We start from the raw sequence: 25,453 nt of genomic DNA, 5'->3' as shown, positions 1-25,453 counted from the left end.
AGAACTGGGGGAAAAACGCTGATTGATTCTATATAAGTCCCCTATGCCTACACAGACAAAGATGGGGGACACACTGTGTGCTCATAAGTTTTTAAAAGTAACCTTGTCCCTTTTTCACCTAAATGTTCTAGAACATAGGTCTAGGTACCAGTAGGGGGACGGGTAGAAATGAAGTTTTAGCTACTGAAATGGGACAAATTGATTTTGTGGCAGAAGGAGAACAACAACGCCGTTGGATAATGAGGTGCCTGGGGAGGAGGTACCTTAGACCCTAAGAGGTATGCAGGATGTAGAGACATTAGCCATCTTTTTTTTTCCAGAGGCACCTTCTCATGAAGCCAAATGTCTTAATTTTCCTCTCTTGAACTGGTTTAAGTGCCTTAAACTTAACTGACTACTGGGTCTACCATACCCACCAGATGCTCTACAACAATTTGATTGCCATTCTCCTTAAACTTACTACGAAGTCTATCAGAAACAGCAGGGGATGGCCCCAACCCACGTGCCATCACCCAGCCATTCCATGAGGCAGACAAATACCAACCAGTTTGTGGCGTGGACAAACAGGAAAAGTTGGACCGACTACACTCAGGCAGTCCCCCCAAAGATGAGGAGGAGACACATTATTTAAGGTGAATTAGGTATCGTGAAGCAGCAAGGCTGCAGGCACTGTTAACCTGCACTGCCTAACTATGTAGGTACTACCTGGTGTCCCCAGCAATTGTAAATAATACTTTCTTTCCAGATGCACCACATCTTGCTTCCTTCCTAAAAACAAGGTGGCTTGCACTTGCACACTAGGAGTGGTCATATTTCAACTATTTATGGAAACACCTCCAATAGACCATATAGCTCGTAGACAACAGCAAGGATCTTCCCAAAATGAGACTCTTTGTTACTTGTTATGTGTGTTCAATCTATGGGCAGTTAGTTCAATTAGAAAAGGTGGTACAAAATTTGTCTCTGACTTTAGCTAAAGTCATGAATGACACCACTTCAGCCTTTGAGGGCATTCAGGTTAATATCAACTCATCGTCCACACACTGTTATGGACAAAATAATTGTCCTATATTTCCTCCTTGAGGACCAAGACAAAGTCTGTGCAACTACTAAAATCTCACCTGGATAGTCTTGTTAAATTGTCATCACCCTGGATAAAAAGGATAAGGACCACCCGTTCGACTGCACTGCTCACCAAGTTCCCCTTCTGTGGTCCGAGCTGACCAAAGTGGGAAATATACGGGTCTCTGTAAATTTTTGAAAACTCCCTTGACCCTTTTCCTCCTGAATCTTATGGAGTAAAGATCTCAGTGCCAGTGAGAAGGTCTCAGGCTGAGTGGAAAGGTCAGTACTAGGACTTAAAGAAAAAGCCCCCTAGCTGTCTAAGGTAAACCCTGGTGGTTTATGGGCTTTGTTCAAATAGTTGGGTCTGCATCCCTGGGGTTAGGATTGAGCTTAATAATTCAGGTTGGTCTCATCTTGCTGGTTGGTGTCCTGTTGGTAGTAGCTTTACTTAAGTGCTGTATGAAGCAAATTGACCAGATTTGATTCCAGCCTCAGTCAGTTAGATTAATCACACTACTCAGTGGGGTGCTATACTAATGTAATGGAAAAATTCACCAGAAGCCAAGATGGCGTAGAAGTGAAATTTGAATATTGTTGGGAGACAATTCTCCATGGTTCTCTTGCATTTCTGAACATTTATGAGTGAAATACTGATTTCCCTTTGATCAGACTATCTTTTCAAGGATCTTTGTATAGAAAGCAGCGCTGGAAGATAAGGTACTGTCTCCTTCCAGAGCAAAGGGTAGGCTTGCTTACTGTTTTGGAAATAGTGTGTCCCTCCAAAGCAATGAACAGGCGTACTATCTACCTAGTACAATAATGATAATATTGTATCTCCCTTTGAAACAGAGGATAGGGACGTGTACTGCCCATCCTGAAAGATTCAAGTTCCCAAAGCTTAGGGATCCTCTCCTGTACGGCATGCCACTGTGTGCGCAGGAGTCATCCGTTCCTGTTCACATAGCCCTGTGGCAGAGGGGCTTTGGGAACTGGTATAAATGCTGATATTCTAGTTGGTGCTCCTGCTGTGAGTGCTCAACAGTCCTTTGTCCTTGACTAGGAAGCTCATGTCTTCTAAGGTGCCCATGAAACTGTGGCAGGTTCAGTTGTTGGCTTGAAAGTAGGGTAAAATGTCAGTTCTTGACAAGCACTGTCTGTGCATTATTCCATAGCAATAGTATCCTTCCTAAACTACCATATTAAGGAAAAAAAATTAAATAACCATTAGAAGGTGAATATGGCTTATTCATTTTATTTTTAAATGATCCTCTATATTTATATGTTTAAATTGAGTACAAGGGACTGCTTACTAAAATACTTTCAATAGATGTCATCTTTTACCACTTGTCCTTTCTTCTGAAAATCATTTTAAATGTAATTTCTTTCTTCTGTTTCATTCTATTTTTAATCCTGAATAGATAAACTGATAATTTCTCCTATTTTAAGTCAATGATAAAGAATATCAATAAAGTGTGTTTACAAATAGTATTTAAGACTTCACGTTATCTGTTTGAATACAGTAATCATTTCAAAGCCAATAAAAGTGATGGCATCTGATAAGGTATGTTTAACACCTCAATGATTTACATAAATTTTATTTTCTCTGCATGAGGCAATCTCCTTACAAAGTTTTTTTAAAGTATTAATGAACATGAGATTTTTTTATTAAAATTTTTCTTTTTACATATTATAATACATTATCTTTGTAAACATTCAAACATGACAGAAATGTATTACTTTAGCCCTGACTCGTGTGGCTTAGTTGGTTGGGCATCATCCTGCAAAGCAAAAGGTCGATATTTCAATTCCCGGGCAGGGCACGTGCCTGGGTTGAGGGTTTGGTCCCCTGTCAGGGAGCATACAAGAGGCAGCCAATTTATGTGATGTGTCTCTGCTTCTCTTTCTCCCTTCCTACCTCTCTCTCTAAAAATAAATAAATAAAATCTTTTAAAAAATGTATTATTTCAAAGACTAGAGATACCCACTGGTCCAAAACTTCCAAAGAGCAGCAACTTTAGTGGTTTTCTATGCATATACTAACATAAATGTATATTGTACAGAAGTGTAATAGTCTATGTGTTGTTTTCACTTGATCTGGGACCTACTGACACAGATATTTCTATCTTTAATAGCTGCAGAGCCACACAGTATTCCATTACTCTAATGTATGGAAATGCTTTATCTAACTCCACACTGAGGGTGTTTAAGGTGGTTTCTGCTTGGTTAGCCAGCAAAAACAATGCTGCTGTGAATAGTCTTGTATATACACCCTTAGGAACTTCTAAGAGTATTTTTGTTGGATGAATGCTGATGGTGATATCGACATGCTCAAGGACAGGGCTTGCGTGATACCACAATTAGGTCAATGTGGCCCTAATTTACAAATGCACAGTAATACCAGGTTAAAATTCTGCTCTCACCTTTGTTGCCAAGGATTTGAGTTTTCCCAGTAGTGACTGTTTATTGGAATATACAACTTCCTCTTCATTATCTTCTCCTTCCATAATAGCACAACTGTCCGCAGCTGGGAGTTCACACTCTTTTGAGTTAGTTGTCATTACTAATTTGGAATATTTGTACTCCAGTCTGAGCAGTAGTAAATAGACAGATAAAGTGGAGGTTTAATATAAAATAATACTTATCTTAGGTATCATACACCAGCTCAATGAACTATCTTGTAGCATAGTTGCTCTATCAACAAATTTTCCTCACCTACAGCTATCACACTATATGGTCTCATTTATCTACTAACGACAAACAAGTCTTTTCCAGGATTTCAGTGAATCATTTAACTCTATCACTATCTTACTTGAATAAATTGTACAATTATGAACTTTGGAAAAACAAAGAGAAACCTTGAGGACTAAATGCATGTTTCTAATTTATAAATATTTGGAAGCTAACTCACTATACAGTGTTCCAAAGTTTAGGTCACAAGGCTAAGAATATGAGACAGGCGACAGCTTTGGCCTTTGCTGTTTCTATCCCTCATTCCTTTCTATTCAAAAACCCCAGATATTCCAATTGTCCTGAGATGTTATCACGTAGAACTCTCACAGAACCACTGACATGTAAATTATTTTAAAAGAGTCAAATCATGTAACGTATCAATATAAAATCAGGAGTCAGACTCAACATTCAACTCCAGGTTCTTGGAGTCCTTGGGCAAATAAAGGTGATATCCCCTTGTACAATTAGTCTGTTTCTTTACAAATATCTGCCCACATGAAACTAAAAAAGAGAAGTTGGGGCAAGAATGCATCATGTCATGACAAGAAAAATAGACACAGAGAATATCTGCCTTCCAACCTCAGACCTAAGTCACCTGGACCTCAATTTTTGTTTTATATTTAATGGGTCTAATTAAATAATCTCTAATGGTCCATGATCTCTACATCGTCAGAATAACAATTACTTCCATTTGCTTTCTTAAAGGCCTTTCCTATAACTCCTTCACTACGAGAAACTTCTTTTGTCTCCAACAGAAACTATTGGATATAATGATTAAGTCTAAAACTTTCACAAAAGAGATTCTTCAGCTTTTATATGGTCACTCCAGTGAGGTTACTTACTTCTGATTCTTTTTCCAGAAATAGCAAGTTAGAGCCACCAGCAGAACAGCTGTGAAAGCTCCCACACCTGCTCCCACTTTCAGCCAAAAGTCAACTGTTTCACAGGTTGACAATTTCTTCTCGGGCAAAGAAATTCCTTTAATGCACCATTTTGGTTCATTCCATACATATAAGGTTTCCTTAAAAAAACACACACAGACAGATGACATGAGAAATAAGATTCAGAAGTAGATGGGTTTTGCTAACCCTTTATTCATAGTAGGCAAAGAAATTACTCAGCATTCATGTAGTAGAAGCTCCAGAGATGTAGGAGGCATATAGAAGATGTAGGAGAGATGCAGAAGAGAGTGAATAAGGAAATGATGAATCAAAATGCAACAAAACCAAATAAAACCATGGATTGTCAGATCAGAAGGCTTGCTACATGCTGAGGAAGTTGAATAAAAATGATTCCATCTGGATATATCCTTTGGGCTATTTTCCTCACGTTCCTGATGATCTCTGACTTCTGACTCATGTTTTTAAATGAAAGTTTAGTTAGTTAATATGATTATAATTGGAATGTTTTCACCTACCCATCATGTAGGTCCATTTCCCTTACAGCCTCACCCCTGAGCAGAAGAGCAGTACATACGGTATGACAGGCAGGCTGTGGTGACTGGGGGAGGGGGAGGTACCCAGACTGCATCCCTCTTCCTCATGCCAAAATAACTACCCACACGAGGTGCTTACTCTCACCCTCCAAAAGTAGATGACTCAATTATTTAGAGCAATGTTTTTCAAACTGAAAGTTGCAACTTACGAGTGAATAATAAAATAACATATTGGGTCTCCACCAGCAATTTTTTTAATAGATCAAATAAAACAGATTAAAACTAAAAATCAGAGTGCAGTGCATGGTTTCTAATATATTTCAGCATATGCAGTTACCAGTAGCCATCTGCATGATGATTATATCCTGTGACACTAAATGTTATGGGGCATTAAATTATTTGCTCATGGTGTCTCATTAAATTTTCTGGTGTATGATGGCACTTATCAACACCCTAACACAAGGATAACACCAGAATGTTTAATTTGATTTTACACTCATGCACAAATTTTTGCAGTTAGTCATGAAATGACTGATGTGCAGTAGAATTATATTTATTTACTTTGAGAAAAATTTTCAGCCAAATTCTGGATAAGAATTTTCAGCATATATTTTTAAAAAGTACATTAAGCCCTGGCCAGGTAGCTCAGTCAGTTGGAGCTGTGTCCCATACACCAAAAGGCTGTGGGCTTGATTTGCGGTCAAGGCACATACCTAGGTTGCAGGTGTGGTCCCCAGTAGGGGTGCATACAGGAAGCGACCAATCAATGTGTGTCTCACACATTGGTGTTTCTCTCTCTCTCTCTCTCTCTTCCCCTCCCTCCTTCGTTCCCCTCCTCTCTTGCTAAAATCAATAAACTTATTTGGTGAGGATTAAAAAAGGACATTAAAATTAAGAATTTTCTTTAGTGCATGATAACTGTAACATTGCCATTATACTTAGCGTGAATAAATTACTTTTAAAATGGGCTGCAGTTTTATAAGATGAGGTGAGAACTGAAGAGGCACGTTCAAGCTGAACTGCTGCATCTCTAAGTGTAAATGACAATTAACAGAAAGACTTAACCCTAGTCAGCAATGTTGACTTCATCTGAAGTGCATTACAACAAGAAAACAGACTGTAGAAGAGTTTATACAGTTTTATTAAGTGTCTAACAGTGAAAATAGCAAGATCTGATGTCTAAAGATGGTCTCATAGAAAAAAGCACTGAAACTTTAAAATTAAAAAGATACTTGTAAACCTAGTATACTTAACTTTTTAATACACTCCTCAAATTGTCAGACCAAAAACAAATCAAACTACTGGCAAAAAGTCATCTACAACTTAGTCCTTTTATACATTTCTTAGTCACTCTATTAATTAGGGAAACTTATCCCTTCATTCGGTCACATGTCATTGACAAATTAAGAAAATGGCTGACAATGCAGCTGGAAAATTTATTCTTCCAGCTTGCAGAGAGATTTTGTGAACAGGGTGAGATAAATCTGGTGCTAAATTTAAAAACATTCCCCTTAGTGATCACACAGTTATCTCTTCAAATCTTTACTACTATCTAACATTTAGAAGTAATACTTAATACATCCTTAGAAGCTGGTATAGACCTTGGAAATCCAATTTGATAAGAAAATTTTTATTACACATTGTGCAACTCTTTTAGCTTATATCAGCTACATGTGTGAAGGACCCATAGTATGTAATTTTAACTTTGTACACATCTGGATTAGATGTATTTACAGAACTGGGGAAGTGAAACACAAAATGAAAAATTACAAAGGATGGAGCAAGAACCAGGGCAGAAATACAGTGGAATTATTTAAAGCGTAAAAGATACCCATAGTGTATATTTTGCAATCATTGTTTTTTTTTCCTCCCAAAACACTTCAGCATCCAAAGACATCCACCCTTGATCATGGACATAAGGGAAAACATAGTGAAAGCTGCCCTTTGTATCATATGAAGCTCATGGAAGAGCAGAGTTCCTGAAACATTTTGTTCAGAGGTCGCAGGTAAACATACCCACTTACTGCATCACACCCATCTGCTTATTGTTGCATTGGAATACACTAAACAAGATACACGGCATTTCGTATGGCATTTCGTATTTTTCCAGCTGAAGCTTAATCTCATTTGGCAGATACTTTCAAAATTGGCATCTAAGTATGACAAAAGGGTGTATGTAACTGACTTTGGTATTTCTCAAATTAAATTGGAAATAAGGAGGGGGGGTAATTGTATATTTCAACATGTCCAATATATCAAAGTGTTCCAAAAGATATTATTCTAAAGGTCAAAAGAATATTTAGAAAAGAATCACCATGCAACTATCTGCTCCTAATATTTTTATGACATGTGAACAGAACTTTTTTGATGAAGACAGTTTGAATGAGATAAAATTAGAGAAATTGATGCCACTTCACTGTCTTAAACCTCAAGTTATTACCTTACAGAATAAAAATATTAAATATTAAAGAATATTTGAGTGAAAGGTAGTTTAACTTTTCAACTCTTAAATTAAACTTGGTAGACAAAGAAGGGAATGCTTCTTAGTTTTTCATTGACTCCAGTAAGTTTATCATAATTTTAGATAAAAGGTAAAGATGAATTTCCATTGTGAAGCATTAACAGTGTATCATTATTATTATGAAAATTTAAAAGATGCCATTTTTGTGAACTTGGACTTTTTACCCTTGACCTACTTAAACACGTAAGAAGGAACTGGCTCAATAGTCATTAGACGTGTGAGCTACGCCGTCTTTGAGTGCTCTAACCTGGAATGACTGTCCACAGGCAAGCACACTTGACGAATTAAATACAACATTTTCTAGTGTTTGTTTTGGTGTTGTATATCTGGGGACTTCCCCATTTTTCATGAAGTTATTAAAAACATTTCATATTAATGTTATGCTTATACTTTATCATTAAATATAAATGTAAGTATTGTTCCATGAAACAATCTTATTTTTAGGCATGTCTGAGTTTGTGCATATGGACTAGCTAGGTTTGATGGGCAATGTTATTTCTTACTACAGATTCACTATCATTGAAGTTTGAAAAATGCCAAGGTAGAGAATTGTTCTCTGTAGGTTTTTTTTTCCCCCTAGAGGAGAACACCACTTCTTCCAAATATGCTTGAATGCATGGGATTGGGTGGGGGCTTTCTGACTTCTCACTCTCCTGCCCTCCACCCTGCCAGTTACAGAAGCTTGGTAAGGACTTTCCTGGACGGGATTCCCTCTGCTCTCCTTTTGCTATGAGCACCGCAGCAGGCTCCCTACTGCGCGCTGACTTGCAGATCAGTCCTGCCCCATCTTCCTTCTGGCTCTCAGAAAGCTCACTGGAACCTCTGATCCGCTACTGCCTACTCTCAACAGGGTTCCACACTGGTATTGATTTATTCTCATATGTGCCTCTTCACTGTCATTTCAGCAGAGTTTGGAAAGGGTGAGGTAGAAAATAAGTGGTCTAAAGGAGGAAAAGTTTGTGTTTTTCATACGGGATGACTGAAGGTTGGGGCAGTGAAGGAGGCACTCTCAAACACTACTAGTAGAAGTGCCAACTGATAGAACGAAAGCGACTTAGTAATATGTATCAAGAACCTTAAAAAGGTCCATCTCTTAGAATCCAGTTCATCTCTTTATAGTAATGAATTCTAAGGAAATAATCAAATTTCCAACATGAATGTTTATTACAGAGTTATGATTGAAAACAAAAAGATTGTTTTCAGTTTTTCTCAACTGTCCAACAGGAGAATTATTAAATCCCAAATTATATACACACACACACACACACACACACATATACCTACATATATATATGAACATTTGTCAATAACTAAAAACCATGTTTTTCAAAATGTTTAAATGACAAAGGAAATAAATATAAAAAGTAAACAAAAATATACTTGAACCCCAATTTTATTTTAAAAAGCAGATAAGCAAACAGGACTGAAGAGAAAATGTAGAATAGGATCTTGATTATACATATATATGCTTTACTCTTAGAGACGCTTCTTGTAGCAAGTCAGTTATCCATCCCCACCTTAATTATGCCCATAAGTGCATTACATAATCATATCTTGATTTAATGATATCATCTCTTTATAATCCAGGTAGCTACCCACAGCCTACAACTCCCTTGCCATAATTCCTTTTTCCGATCTCTGTGTACATCTTCAGCTACCTCAGCATATGGGAGTTTAGCTACCAAATTTGATTTTAAACACATATTAATGTCACATTCAGTGAACTATAAGCGTTAGCCCTGCTCTCGAATCTGAGTTTCTAGGATGTAAGCAATGTTAAACTGATAATTCCATCTGCAATGACACAAATCTGCTTAGATAGACTGGCTCCTCACCTGCAACCCTCTCTTACAGGCTCCCTCAATCTCATGGAAGTCGTGCTCCGCGCACAGAGGGCAAGCTTCGGCGCTCTCCCACAGGAAGTAGAATGTACATCCATCACAGGTGCCTGCTGGACACTTGCTGAAGTGAAAAGTGAAAAACAGCAAAAATGACAGCTTTCGTAACACGTTCAATCAAGTCCAATCAACACATGTGTGTGTGTGTGTGTGTGCATACCAAGATGCAATGTGTGGATACTAAAGAAATATACCAAAAAAAAAAAAATCTAAAGGAGAGAAAACCACAATGAGATACCACTTTGCACCTAGTAGGATGGCTAGAATCAAAAAGACAGGTAATAACAAGTGTTGCAAGGATGAGGGAAACTGGAACACTTATATACTGCCGATGGGAATGTAAAATGGGGAAGGTGCTTTGGAAGAATCTGGTAGTTTCTCAGACAATTAAACAGAAAATTACCATATGATCTAGCAATTCCACTTCTAAGTAAAGACATAAGAGAAACGAAAATGTGTTCACACACAAAAAATTTGTACATGAATGTTCACAGAAGCATTATTCAGAACAGCCAAAATGTGGAAGCAACTGAAACATCCAGCAACATTAAGACAGGGTGAATGGATAAACAAAATGTGGTATATCCATACAATGTAATATTACTCAGCCCTAACAAGGAATACAGCGCTGATACATGCCCCAACTTGGGTGAACCTCAAAAATATTACACTAAGCGAAAGAAGCCAATCAAAAATTCCATATTTTATGTGATGTTACTCATCCTAAAATCCATAATAGGGATATCTATAAACAGAAAGTCTGTTAGTGGTTGCTTAGAGCTGGGGTGGGGGCTGGGGCATAGGGAGATGATAGATAAAGGCTACAGCCTTTCTTTTGAGGAAAGGAAAAGTTCTGAAATTGACCATGGTGATGCCAATTTGGTATGTTTGCACATATCAAAATATAAAATAACCATTAAATTAGATGATTTAAATTAGTGAGTGAATTGTAATGGTATATGAATTGCCTTTCTATAAAGCTGTTTTTTAAAAAATTTAAAGGAGAGACAGGGACAGATAATGACAAAAAATGCTCTGGGAAGGTTTCTTGGTGGAAGTGATGCCCAAACCAAATCTAGAATATTCTAGAATAGTAGGAGTTAGCCAGCATAGGAGCAAAGAAGGCAAGGGAATTCCTGCCAAAGGGATGAAAGGGTACATGAAGTGGGAGGAAATTACAAGCGGGTTATTGTGGCTGGAGCTTCAAGAGCAAGGCCAAGAGTGAGCAGTCGGCACCCAGGTAGGCACAGGGTGGTAATGGGAGGTTGCGATTTCTGTTGAAGGGAATGTGCATAGGCAAGGTTCTTTGGGGAACAGAATGATACACAGGACCACAGTCTGCAGAAGGTGCAAAACGACATGAAAACAAAATTGTCTAAAGTAAGAAAACAAATAAAACCACCATCAGGGCAACACACAGCTCAGTGATGCAAATGTTCTACAGTCCTGGGTTTCCTCGGCCTGACGATGACTTCCGTCGAGACATGGTTACACTGATCACTGATCGATGCTGGATGAAGTTCAGACACAGGTGCAACCACCAGGCAGAGATTGAACAGAGATTTTTTTTGACACTCTGCTTTCTGGTGGGAGTGCCTATTATTGTCAACTTGCCACTTTCATTTTAGGAACAGATAAACACAACATGGCTCAGAAATTAACCTGCGGCGACTGTGTACAGAATTCTTATTGAATGAAATAAGACGGTATTCGGAAAACTTCTGGTGGGAATGGTTGTTTTGTTTATGAATTCAGTGAAACTGGAAAATATTGTTCTCTTAATTTGTCTACTACACGTCCCTTAAGTCAAGCCACATAAATACAAGGCATGTCCTGCAAACCTCCTTCAGACCTTAGCTGGGGCCAAGCACAGGTATCCAGAAACAGTGAAGCGCAAAAAGATAGACACAGAATAACAGGGAGAATCCAAACCATACCCCTATTTAAGACTTCAGATGCTGAAACTATAATTTTCATTCTACCAAAAAGGTAAAATTTCATACTCTTCATTAATTCAGTATATTATGGTACCATAGAATAAGAACACAAAAAATTCTATGTGCCTAAAAATTGACTGCATTTTTACATAACCACCTTTCCGAAGCGTCTGTGGGCTACAGACTAAGTGAACACAGGGTTGGGGGGCAGGGAATGTGAATAAAAGCCAAGTTCTTTATAACACGCTGCAGAAACAGAGGCCCACTATTGTCAGAGCTAAGAACAATGGTGAACAGTGATTCTTTGGAAAAATGGCTGAACTCTGAATTCCTCTGTTTGTAAAAGCAGATAATAAATATATTCAGACTAACAAAAAAATTTTAATGGTAAATGCAATAGATAAAAATTATGTCAATTTAAAAAATTACTCCTGTGTCCACCTTCCAGATCAGTAAAAGCAACCCAAAATTGGGAACAAGTTGGATAACTATTTAGAAAAATTCTCCAAGAATACAATTATTGTTTTCTTAACAATGACTTGCAACTTTAACAATAATTATACTTTTCTGATCATTTAGCAAATATTACCCAATATGCTTTCCTGCACAAATCTCTCCTCCCCAAATTGTTTTCTATATTTTTCTTTCCAACCCAGAGAAGTTTTAAAGGGGTGAGGGTACTGTTTATTTTGGGACAATAAAAGAGTAAGTCTGCTAAAGTTTAAGAAGAAAGAATCCAAATAAAAAATGAAAATTAATCAAAGTCACAAAAAGCTCTGGAGAGAAGGCTTAGGTTGCAATTCTAACCGGAATTTCAACTAATTGTGTGTTTTCCATAAGTAACTCAACGCCCTCACCTTCTCGTTCTCGTAACTTGTCAAAGGCAGAATGTGTGCTTTCATGGGGTCATTATAAAGACTAAAACAAGAGAATGACTTCGGAAAGCTTAAAGCACTGCAAAATATAAAATGCCATTTCCCAGCTACATCACTTTCTAAAGAACTGGTAGAGCTACAGGAACAGAAAAGAAAATCAAGACATCGATGTCATTTATAAGCTGCCATGAGGTGTCAAAATACTACAATGATTCATTGTGCTTCCTTGGTAGACTTCACTTTTTAAAAGAAACTCTCAGGTTAAAAGCAGTTTAATTTAGAATCGATTCTTTAATTCTTTTAACCTAATGAATCATTTAAAATGTGGAATATTCAAATTTGACTCTGTTATAAACGTAGGTTTTATGGTTTGAATCAGGCTTCCCTATGAAACTAGGGTATATAAAGCAGTAACAATTTTGTCAGTGCTTATACAGAAAATGAAAATAGAAAAGAAGATGCAAGAGAAAAAAATAATTTTTTGTACTAAGAACAAAAGAGTGAATACTAATATCAATAAATGCTTTATTGCCAAATATGTAAAACATTTTCCTGTTGGATGACCTGAGTCCCCACCATCTTCACTCCCTACCAAGCAGTATCACTCACTGTGCTGCTTGTATAGCTGCTGGTCCACGCGATCACCAGAGAAACCAGAGCGTAAGTGTTGAGACAGGACAAAGGCACAGACGGCCGGGGCACAGCTAGAGCCTGCGGGATGACTGAGTGTGCTGTGAATTCCAGGCAGAGAGACCGTTTTAGACGGAAAGGACAGCCAGGTGAACCTGGTGGTTTCGGTTTTATTGACAAGTGAGAAGGAGGCTTTCCAGTTTCTTTGGCTTTGGGGATTGCCTTACCAACCAGGGCAGCACTGGCAACGTGTAAGAATTGGGATTAATCTTTTTTTTTAAGAAGTTGCGTCTTGGACTCTAAAATACAAAACATTGCCTGAGGGCATAACTGGACTGAGCTGTGAGTTATTAGTGTTTTCTTTTAAATGAATCATCTTACTTAAAGCAGACTCTACTTGCTTCATATTAATAATTTGTGGAGAAAAATTTTGTTTTCTTTGGAACTACTATGACTTAATACTCAACCTATCATTAGTTGTCAGGATAGCTGGCTTACTTCACTTAGCCAATGGCCTATGGGTCCATACATGCTGTCACAAAGGGTAAAATTCTCTTCCTTTTTACGGCCAAGTAGTATTCCATTGGGTAAATAAACACCATATGATTTCACTCATATGTGGAATCTAATGAACAAACTGAACTAATAAGCAAGACAGAGACAGACTCATAGATCGAGAGCAGGCTGACAGCTCTGTTGGGAAGGGTGGAGGTAGAGGGGTCAAGCAAAGAAGAAAAAGGACTCCTGGACATGGACAACAGGGTGGGGACTGCAGGGTTGGGGCGTGGGTAGAGGTGGAAAAGAGTATAAAGGGGATAAATGGTAATAGAAAAAATACAATAAAAATAAAGTATTTTTAGAAAGTAAAAAACTAAATTGTTGGGGTAGCTGATAAAGCAGTGTAAAACTGTTTTGCCTAAGCTCTGTTCGACATCCAAAGTTAAACCAAATCTATCTACGTTGTCAGTACATTTCTGATCCTCCCAGAGTTAGTCTCAGGATGCTGGGGGGAAAGGCCACACACAGCCTCGTGCACCTAGAATACTTCTCCTTCGGTGTAGGGCATGAATGTTGCTGAGCTTCTTTCGTGTGGGGTTTTGATAGGTTTCTTGAGGTTCCCAGTCCTGGGGGTCTAAAGACTGACATCCTCTGGGATGGGCGATGTTCTCTGACCTGCTACTAGTGACTCCCTCAGCTTTGGCATCTCAGGAAGGCCAGCCTTTCTCTGCTGACGATGCCCTGTCATTGGCAGAAACCCCTCTTGTGCGGGGTCCATCCAGGGCACTTGCATCTCACTCCAATTTTGTTCACCCTAAGACTAAAGAGCATACATCACTTGTGACTGGGCTCGAACATAAGGTATTTTGACCCACAGCTCTTAGATCCAGGGATCTAAAATTCTACCAGTCTCCTGCAAAAACCTCCCTTTCAAAAGACTACCTGGGGTTAATAACCAAAAGTCAGCACCTGATCGAGACCTGCACCAACTACATTAATGGACACTCCCTAGTTCTTTTTATCTATTGACTCTGTATCTTCTACAGTGAAATAAATACCTGGCAAAACTTTAGCAACCTTCAAAATTGATCTTAAAATTTTATGACTGTTCTGTGATATTTTCATATCATGTCCTAAGATTACTCATTAATGCCTGAATCATATAATTTTAATAATTCTGTATTAGAGTTTTCCCTGTTCTTGATCAGAGCAAGTTTTCATTGCTTTCCTTCATGCACATAATGCCTTTATAGGTCTCCTTACTTTTTAATGTTATAAGACAATATTTGGTTTTAAACTTTGCAGTTCTATTGCCTTTTTTTTAGTTAACTTATACAGATTTAGATATCTATTACTTGTCCATACATAGTACAGAGGAAAAAGAAAACAAGGAATTGCCCTGGCAGATATGGCTCAGTTGGTTGGTAGGTTGTCCCATACACCAAAAGGTCAAGAGTTTGATTCCTGGTCAGGGCACATACCTAGGTTGCAGGTTTGGTCCCCAGTCAAGACACAGATATTTCTCTCCCTCTCTTTTTCCCTTCCTTCCCTTCTCTCTCAAATCAATAAGCATGTCCTTGGGTAAGGATTTAAAAAAAAAAGAAAAAGAAAACAAGGAACTCATTTAACCAATAATTATGGATAGACATTGGGCTTTTAACAGTTCTTCCCCAAAGACCAAAGACAACACTATACTAGCATCCAATAACTCTAACAGACTATAAATCAGAGCCTGCGCAATAAACGCTGGCACACAGAACCACTGAACACCACCAGCACCGTGAAACACCCCTTTTCTGACAGACAATATTCTCAGAGGCTACGCTTATAATGAAGATGAATCTGGAATTTGAAGGAGGTTTTGGCAAAATGATTTTAGACTGATTTATAAACTACCCAAGCAATTAAATAATGTGTGTAAGTTTTGAGAGATTGGGGATGCTCATTTTTCATCTCACTCAAAACATTAATAAAGAAAACTGTATTTGAGGAACGATGACTCATGAAAAGAAGGCACCAGTGATAAGCAGATCAGTTGAGTTATCCCAGATAAATGTGATATTTGCCTCTGCTTAGCACACTTCTTTGCAAATCTCTGCCTATAAGGAATTGGAGGAAAAAAATAAACAAAAAGATCAAAACATGACGGCATGAAAAGAACAACAGACAGGGCCAGAAAATCATTCCATCTTGCCTGTGCCACTAGAGAGCTGGACAGTGTGGGTGTCTTCTCTGTTCCCTACTGTGTCTAGTGAACGGGTTAGACATAAGGATCTCTAATGTGCTATGACATCTCTATTATCAAAGTAAAAGCGGTTCCCTCTGTCTGTTTTCTAATAAGCCTTTTTTATAACCTTTTCACTAAAAGACATTTCTCGTTTTTGAAAGAGCACTTTGGACACAATGCTTAGGTCTAATTATTCCTAATGAAAGGAGGACCTTCAATTCCTCTAACCACCCACGATCATGATTAGAGGTTTGCAAAGCCTCTTAGGCAAAGGCTGGAGAGTCATTTATTCAGGGATATTAGAGCTCTATTGTGTTAGCAATATATTCTCTGGACAAGGTACAAACTGCAGTAGACAATCTCAAAAGTCCACTCCGGCTCTCAGATTTCATCTACCACAGAATCATGCTGTTAAGTTTTTATCTAAAATGTCTCACACCCTCCAGGCACTTTGTGGAATTAGAAACCAATGGCATTTGCCAGACCAGACACGGGCTGATGTTTCCCATCGCAGCCCTGCTAATTTGCTGCTCTCTCTGAATTCCACATGAAATACAAAGAACACATATTTCCCCTTTTCTCCTGCCTCACTCCCTGTCTGTTAAGACAGCCTCATTTTCCCAGGGCTGGGCGTCTTATGACACTTTCCCAGGTTACCAAGATACAGAACCCCAGTCAACATTACTACTGCCAGTTGCCTTTGCCTGGTTTGCCAAGATTCTTGGCCAAGATGCTACTTATAGGTAGAATCCATTGTGACCTGCCAGTCTCGCTGTTGAGGCTTCTTGATCAGCATGAGAGACTTCTCAAGGCAATTGCCTGGTTAGCACCTTCCTCTCTTTCCTTGAAAATTTAAAGCTCCCACAGCCCCCCAAAAATGCTAGTTAAATCCTCTTCAAACGTAGCCTAAGTATCTGGCTTAGTTAACATTTCTTTTTCATTAGGAGGAAATTGCATATCTTTATTCAGCCTTACAGCTAAAGATAATTCTAATTATTGCGGAACAAGCTGCTGTTACTGCTGTTCTGATCCTAGAGCTCCCCCTTGTGCCCTGATGGGAACTTGATTCAAAAAAAAGAACTAAAGATCAGCAATACAGATTCTGGGGTTCAAGCAGTTCCCTATAGTGTTGGTCCTCAAACTTCAGTGTGTATCACAAGTATAAAATAAAGTTTTATCAAGATATCGGTGAAGAAATCCACCCTGTAAACCATGACATTTTAAAACAGCTTATCGGAAAACTAAAATGCAGAACAAAGTTTGAGAATCTGTCTTGGGGCGGGGGGGGGGGGGGGGGGGGAGCCAAATCTCTAAACTGTGGGTTAAGACCAGTGCTTCTCAAATAGACACCCCGAGGTATTCTGCTGCGGTGACCTTGAGAAGACAGTTAAGTTCCCTAATTAAGAAAACCTACAGGTCAAATTTCCTCTCCTCACAACTTAAAAAAGCAGTTTCTAGATACCATCATTTAACATCATTAGACTATTTTGTTTTATTATTACTTTAAAGAATCAAAACCCACCTTGGGATAGTTAGAGATGTAGATTTTCCAAAGGATAGGCCTAGCCTTTTAGCTACATTATCTGCTTGAGTCAGAGATCTGGAGGAGGCTTCAGAAGTCATCCACACAGACCCCTAGAGACTAGACCCAGAGAAGTCCATTGCTAGGTCCAAAAAGGACTCAGAAGTGTTCAAAGAAAGAGAACAAGTGTCTGAACTCAGAGCCATATGGTGGGACATCAGCGAACAATGAAAGAAAACTCAGAACATACCTTCTCATTAAAAGAAGTTTGGTTTGCTGCCTCGACCTTAGCATGGATGCTGGCCCAGGGATCTTCCATCACGTGATACTGTGGGGGTTCAGAACGAACCACCCCAAGATGTGCCTCAGTTGTATGCAGGTTACTTTGAGCTAAAGGCAATTTTAGCTTCAGGCTCAAAAAACTTTGGCCCCTCCCTTTAACTATTACCTATAGAGTAGGGCAAAGTTCTGTTTACTAGAGCTCTGCTCTTCTTCTCATCCTGCAATGGCCCTTTGAAGCCCCCAAGGTACATTGCCTCCTCCCTAGCTCAGGACGTCTTATATACCTCCATCCCTCTTTCTGTCTCTGACCCTCTCTGCATGGGAGTCTCTGACTCTCTCCTATATGTGAGGTTCCAATGCATATGTGTGTATTAAGTATGATTATTTTCTCTTGCTAGTCTGCCTCATGTCTATTTGATGACTAGACCAGCCGAAAGAATCTCGAGGGCAGAGGAACGTTTGTTCCTCCCCTACAATCCTGATGTAACAGGAGCAGATTAACTTAAGATCTCTCAAGGGTTACTGTGAAACTATCAAAAAACAAGATTAAATCAATCATTTTTCTTTTTAAAAAATATAAACTTTGCTACCTTGATGAAGGAAAATCTGGAACTTCCAGGCAAGATGGCAGCAGAGGAAAATGTGGTACTCGCCTCCTTCCACAACCACATCAAAATTACAACTAATCTACAGAACAACCATCATTCAGAAACACCTGAAATCTGGCCAAATGCAAGTCCTACAACTAGGGAATTAGCCACACCGAGACTGGTAGGAGAGGCGGAGATGGGAATGAGATGGTCCCATACCCATAATTGGTGGATAAAAATTGGGAGAAGTATCTCGGCTACAGAAGCTTGCTAAGGAGTGAGGGGTCCCAGCCCCCCATACCAAGATCCCCCCCATACTAAAATGGCAAAATTGGAAGGAGGTTTTGGCAGAGGCCATTGTTCCTTTGATAAGCCCTCCCCTCACAGAGCCTGAAGGTGGGTACCATACTTGGTGATTCTCTGAGGCCCCATCCCACCCAACTTTCAGGCTTACCCAAGCTATTTCCAGTGGCTTTTCTGTAGGAATGGCCTGTCTTGGCTCATCCTTCAGATTTTCCAAAATTATATCAAAAAAGCAACAGCTGGCCTCAGTATGTCTTATACCTCTCGCTAAGTGGTCCCACCCCAGCACTAGCAGCAGCTTGCTTTGGTAAACAGTTTGGCTTCCCATGGGCATCTGTAAGCCCAGCACAAGTAGGAGCCACCTGCAAATTGCTTTGTAGCTCTTGCCAGGTGGCCCCAGGCAGAACACAGATAGTGGCTGATCCTGGCCTACACCACCAGGAAGGCCCCAGAGCCAGTGCCTCCAGTGTACAGCTTCAGAGTACTTCGAAGTATCACCACCCAACCATCTCCACAAGTGAAACACTCAAGGGATAGACTGAGCGGGCAGCAGAGCCCTGCTGAAGTAAATCTTGCTTTGTGGGGTGAGCTCCTGCACAGCTGAAATTCCACAGTGGTCAGAGGCTGATGGTTGCAGCCAGTCCTTGCAGCTGATAAGCCTGGGGGTAAATCCCTCCCACTGACAGGCCAACAGCAATCAAGGCTCAACTACAACAAGACGGTGTACACAGCCCACATGGGGGGCACACCTCAAATACCCAGCTTGGGTGACTGGGGAGGCTGTGCCACTGGACCCTACAGAATTAGGACCCTACTACATTAGGCCAGTCTACCAAGCCTGGAAGACATAGCAACTCTACCTAATAAACAGAAACAAACACAGGGAGGCTGCCAAAATGAGGAGACAAAGAAACATGGCCCAAATGAAAGAACAGAACAAAACTCCAGAAAAGGAACTAAGTAAAATGCCCTGTCCAGCTGGCTCAGTTGGTTGGAGCATCACCCTATACACCAAAAGGTCATGGGATCAATTCCTGGTCAGAATGCACACCTAGGTTTTGGTTTCAATCTCCAGTCAGGGCACATGTGGGAGGTAGCTAATCAATGTTTCTCTCTCATCTCTCTCTCTCTCTCTCTCTCCCTCCCCCCCATCAGTAAACATCCGTGGGTGAGAATTAAAAAAAAGAACTAAGCAAAATGGAGACAAGCAATCTACTAGGTGCAGAGTTCAAAACACTGTTTATAAGGAACTTAGTGAGAATCTCAACAGCATAAAAAAGGACCAGTCAGAAGTGGAGAATACACTAACTGAAGTAAAGAAGAATTTACAGGGAATCAACAGATGAAGCTGAGAATCATTCTGTGGCTTAAAATATAAGGAAGCAAACAGCACCCAATCAGAACTGCAAAGAGAAAAAAGAATAACAAAAACGGGACAGTACTTTAAGGAGCCCCTGGGACAACCTCAAGTGCATCAACATTTGCATCATGGGGGGCCAAAAGGAGGAGAGAGCAAGAAATTGAAAACCTATTTGAAAAAATGACAGAAAATTTCCGTAACTTAGTGAAGAAAATAGACATACAAGTCCAAGAAGCACAGAGAGTCCCAAACAAGTTAGACCCAAAGAAGACCACACCAAGACACATCACAATTAAAATGCAAATGATTAAAGACAAAGAGAGAATCTTAAAAGCAGCTAGAGAATACCAGTTAGCTCCTTACAAGGGATCTCCCATAAGACTGTCAGCTGATTTCTCAAAAAGAAACTTTGCAGGCCAGAAGGGATTGGCAAGAAATATTCAAAGTGATGTAAAGTAACGACCTATAACCAAGATTACTTTACACAGCAAAGCTATCATTTAGAATCAAAGGACAAATAAAGAAATTCCCAAATACGAAAAAGCTAAAGGAATTCATCACCACCAAAATATTCTTACATGAAATGTTAAAAGGTCTTCTTTAAGAATAAAAAAAGGTAAAAAAATATGAACAACAAAAAAAGTACATATATATCAACAACTGACTCTAAAAAAAAACAAAATAAATGAACAAGCAGAACCGAAAGAGAATCATAGATAGAGAACATTTTGATGGTTGCCAGATAGGAGGGGGGCTGGCGGAATGGGTGTATAAGGTGAAGGGATTAAGAAGTCCAGACTGGGTGTTTCAGAATGCTCACGGGGGTGCAAAGCACAGCACAGGGAATATAGTCCGTAACATTCTAACAACTATGTATGGTGTCAGATGGGCCCGAGACTGATGAGGACCATCGCCTGGTTATGTGATGTCCAATCATGGGAGTGGATACCTAAAGCTGATATAATAATGTATGTCAACTTAAAAAATAAAAATGATTTTAAAATGGAAAAAATAAAAATAAAATAAAATCCACTTAAGATCCAAAAAATCTGCAAAATAAATAATCTACACACTGAACAATTAATAACTGTGAAAAATAAAAATCAGGAGATATTAAAGTGTCGCTCATGCCATGAAAGCAATCTTTATTTAAGCTGACAGTTCTCCCAAGTCCGTGAAATTGCTGACTTTCTTTTAGCGTTCCCACACAAAGTGAACTATACCAAACACATCTGGAGTGTGGACAGCTGTTGCCTCAATGCCAACCCAGTTAAATGAACTGTGTTATGTATTCCATCGGTCAGACTCTACCTCAGTGATCTCAGCAACATCTATCAGAAAACTCAAGAGTTAAAAACGGATCGTACAAATTATGTACCCTGGCCCCATTGCCTCACAGAGAAAGAAACTGTAACTTACAGGATAGGTGACTAAATCTAGATCACCCAAATAATTCATTGGTGATAAAGAACTATAACCCAGTAAAGTTTCTAATCCAGCTCTCAAAGAAATTAAGGCAAAATCATAAGAATAAATACAAGGATAAAACAGGATAACTATATATTACTTAAAAAATTTTAAGGGATTTAGACACTCAGGCAAACAGGGTGCGAATATGTCATTGAGGAGATTAGGAAGTAATGAGATGGTGAAAGGACCTCTAGATAGGCACTCAGCACATCACTACAACAAACATCTACAGATTCTTCTGTCCTCTTTCTGCTTTGTAGCCACAGAGATTATGTTATAAAATGTTAAGATTCTAGAGTTTTGCTTCCACATAATAAATCCAAATGTAAATAATTATTTAGGAATAAGAATACCTGGGGACTGAAATCACACCAGCTCCCAGTTTAGTAGGATTACATCTCATTTTCACAGCGGTTGACCGGCCATTAACACAAGATGTTGTAGTTGTAGAAGACCTATTGTAAAGATAATAACATTTTACAAAATACATATGATACAGATTACATATATAAAAATATCCTGCATATAACTCCTATGCTATAAAAACAAATGAAAAAGAAAAATGTATCAAAGTTCACTAGATTAGAATTTTCTTGTGTGCTAATTGATTTTATTATTTTTAATGCAATCTTTATTATATTTTTTCCATTATCATTTAGTCCCCTTATACTCCCCTCTGCCCAGTAATCACCATACTGTTGCCCATGTCCATGAGTCCTTTTGCCTTTTTGCTCAATCCCTCCACCTGCTAAACCCCCTACCCCTAGCTGTCATACAAATGATGTCATTTACTTTGAAAAGTCGACTATTGCCCCAGGTAAAGTGATCAGCTACAATCAAGGTCTTTAGTAAAGCTTTTATAATTATAATCAAAAGAAATTTTAAAGGAAAAAATGTCATATCCACTTAGGCTGATGTTTTGATGTATAAATTACAAATAAGTACTGCCTACAAAATAGAGTCTATGCTTAATTTAAAATATCATATACATGAGAGAAATTATATAAGGCCTTCAAACTATTCCATGTTTCTTACTTTTTACGAAGGCTTTTCATTTAAGAACCAATTACTGCTTATTAATTATAAACCACTATGCTAGCACCCTGAAGTGACATTTATTTATTTAAAAAAACTGTCCAGGGAACCGGAATCTTCACTTACTTATAAAAGAAATGCACATCTGGTATTCGGCTTGGCGAAACTGGGAACATATCTTCTTTTATATTAATATTTTGCAATGTGGTTTCAATTGTCACTCCTAGGTGATGATAAAAAACATACTATTGAGCCATATGGGAAAATTAAGTTTACTTAGTCTCTGTATATCTGAATAAAAAATAGCTTTACTTTGACACTGTCACTTTACAAGAAATATTGTATTAAATTAATGCATTCATGGTAAGAATAAGAAACTTTCCAAAGTCACTAAAAACAAATAAAAGATTCTAATCCCTAGCTGTGAAATTTTGTTTAAGTCACTTTACTTCCCTGGGTCTTACATCCTGAACTTTTATTTTATTAAAATATGGTTTATTGATTATGCTATTACAGTTGTCCCAATTTTTCCACATTTGGCCCCCCCTCTACCAGTACCCCCATTCCCTCCAGCACTCCCTTCTTAGTTCGTGTCCATGTGTCAAGCATACAAGTTCTTTGGTTACTCCATTTCCTATACTGTTCTTAACATCCCCCTATCTATTTTGTACCTACCAATTTGTGCTTCTTAGTCCCTGTACCTTTTCTCCCATTCTCTCCATTTCCCCTCTCAGCTGATAACCCTCAAATTGATCTCCATATCTATTCCTGTTCTGCTTGTCTGCCTAGTTTATTTTTTAGATTCAGTTGTTGATAGTTGTGAATTTATTGCTATTTTAATGTTCATAGTTTTGATCTTCTTTTTCATATATAATTCCCTTTAACATTTCATATAATAATGGCTTGGTGATGATGAATTCCTTTAGTTTTACCTTGTCTGGGAAGCACTTTATCTGCCCTTCCATTCAAAATTATAGCTTTGCGGGATAGAGTAATCTAGGTTGTAGGTCTTTGTTTTTCATCACTTTAAATACTTCTTGCCAATCCCTTCTAGCCTGCAAAGTTTCTTTGGGAAATCATCTGACAGTCCTATGGGAACTCTTTGTAGGTAACTATCCTCTTTTCTGTTGCTGCTTTTAATAGTCTCTCTTTATCTTGAACCTTTTGCATTTTAATTGTGATGTGCCTTGGTGTGGTCTTCTTTGGGTCTAACTTGTTTGGGACTCTCTGTGCTTCTTGGACTTGTATATCTATTTCCTTCACCAAATTAAGAAAGCTTTCTTTCATTATTTTTTTCAGATAAGTTCTCAACTTCTTGCTCTTTTTCTTCTTCTGGCACCCCTATGGTTCAGATGTTGGTACGCTTAAAGATGTCCCAGAGACTCCTTAGTCAATCTCATTTTTTTTCATTCTTTTTTCTTCTTGCTGTTCTGATTGAGTGCTTTTTCTTCTTTTTGTTCCAAATCATTGATCAAAACCTAGCTTCATCACCTCCACTGGTTCCCTGTAGATTTTTTGTTATTTCATTTAATGTAACCTTCATTTCTGCCTGGGTCTTTTTTGCTGTTGCAGTACCCAATGATTTCTTTGAGCATCCTAATATCCAGTGTTTTGAATCTACATCTGATAGATTGCTTATCTCCATTTTGTTTAGTTCTTTTTCTAGAGTTTTGTTCTGTTCTTTCATTTGGGCCATATTTCTTTGTCTCCTCAATTTGGCAGCCTCCCTGTGTTTGTTTCTGTGCATTAGGTAGAGCTGCTTTGACTTACTGTCATAGTAGCATGGCCTGTTGTAGAAAAGCACACCTGTAAGTTGTATGGGGTGGAGCCTTAGGTAATCACCAGGGTGGGGCAACCTGTTTCACTGCTCTGTGGCTCTGTGTGGGGGAGGGCTTAGAGAGGGGACAATGCTGCTGCCTGGCCTCTGGAGATATTCCTGGGAGGACGCTGTCTCCCAGCACTATCCCTGTTGCCAGTCACTTCATTTTCTCCCTATATGTCACTGGTGTCCTTCCAGCCATTGTCCTGGTGCTGAATCCCAGATGTGGTGGGTCTGCATAAGTCCTAAGACCATTATGGGCCCTTTAAGAGGCATCTCCTCAGGAAACTGAAGTTTCTTCCACCACCACAACCCCCATTGGTTTTTACAGCCAGAAGTTATGGAGATTTATCTTCCTGGTGCTGGAACTCAAAGCTGGGTGGGCTGGTTTGGGGCTGAGATCCTTTTGTCCTGAGGTATCCCTCCTGATTTTTAACTACCACACGCGAATGTGGGACTGCCTTTTCCACGTCTCTGCACCTCTCCACACCACTCTACCTCTCCCACCCTCTTACCCATCTGGATGAATGTGGCTTCTTTAAATCCTTGGTTGTCGGACTTCCATACAGCTTGATTTTCTGATGAATCTGGGTGATATTTGTTCTGTAGTCCAGTTGTAATTTTTGCTATAGTTGTGCAAGGAGGCAAAGCATGTTTACCTATGCCTCCATCTTGACTAGAAGTCCAGATGTTCATTTTTATTCTACTGAAAGTCACCCTTGATTGCTTGGAGGTCATACAGGAAGAACCTCTGACAGTGTAGCAGGAGAAGGGCCAGCAAAAGAGACGGGGCACTGGGGACCAGTAAAAGACTCTTAGACTGAGGAGCTTTGTAAAGCCCACTGGAGCCCATGCTGCAGAACATGGTTCCACTTGATCTGGAGCCCCTGTGGGGGGAACTAAGGGGTGGGGAAAGTAAAGGCAGAGGGGCTGGTGACCACACAGGTGCACTCCCAGTGGGGCAGCAGATCCAGCAATGGATTCCACTTCAGGGGCCTCCTGGGATGAATCTTTAAAATGCATGAAATAACTAGAGGATCCCTAAAGTCCCTTCTAGTTCTAGCATTTAAACAATCTACTATTATAATACTCAGTCTCTGATGAGTTTTGTCAAACGAGTTGGTCTACTTTGCTAATACAGCTTTTCATTCACATTCATTACAGGCATTATTTGACAAAAAAAAATTCTTGTGTTCTAATAATTTCAAAAAATATCTCCAAAATTTGTTTAATCTAAATGTAAGGCATTTTCCCCC

General features: G+C 39.0%; 1 protein-coding gene across 2 annotated transcripts in view; it reads right to left on the bottom strand.

Moving 5' to 3' along the window:
* ELAPOR2 (endosome-lysosome associated apoptosis and autophagy regulator family member 2) overlaps window positions 1-25,453 on the bottom strand; it is a 172,623-nt gene that overhangs the window by 10,260 nt on the left and 136,910 nt on the right. For both annotated transcript variants that reach the window (XM_024557609.3, XM_053927017.1), the window contains 5 exons: window positions 22,505-22,601; window positions 21,697-21,798; window positions 9,587-9,713; window positions 4,638-4,816; window positions 3,486-3,651 (listed from right to left, as the gene is read on the bottom strand). In XM_024557609.3, coding sequence (XP_024413377.2) covers window positions 3,486-3,651; window positions 4,638-4,816; window positions 9,587-9,713; window positions 21,697-21,798; window positions 22,505-22,601 — 671 coding nt within the window. The remainder of the gene's footprint in view (window positions 1-3,485; window positions 3,652-4,637; window positions 4,817-9,586; window positions 9,714-21,696; window positions 21,799-22,504; window positions 22,602-25,453) is intronic.

This window comes from Desmodus rotundus, chromosome 6, assembly GCF_022682495.2.
Source record: "Desmodus rotundus isolate HL8 chromosome 6, HLdesRot8A.1, whole genome shotgun sequence".
Lineage (NCBI taxonomy): Eukaryota > Metazoa > Chordata > Mammalia > Chiroptera > Phyllostomidae > Desmodus > Desmodus rotundus.
This window is presented reverse-complemented; position numbering and strand designations above follow the sequence as displayed.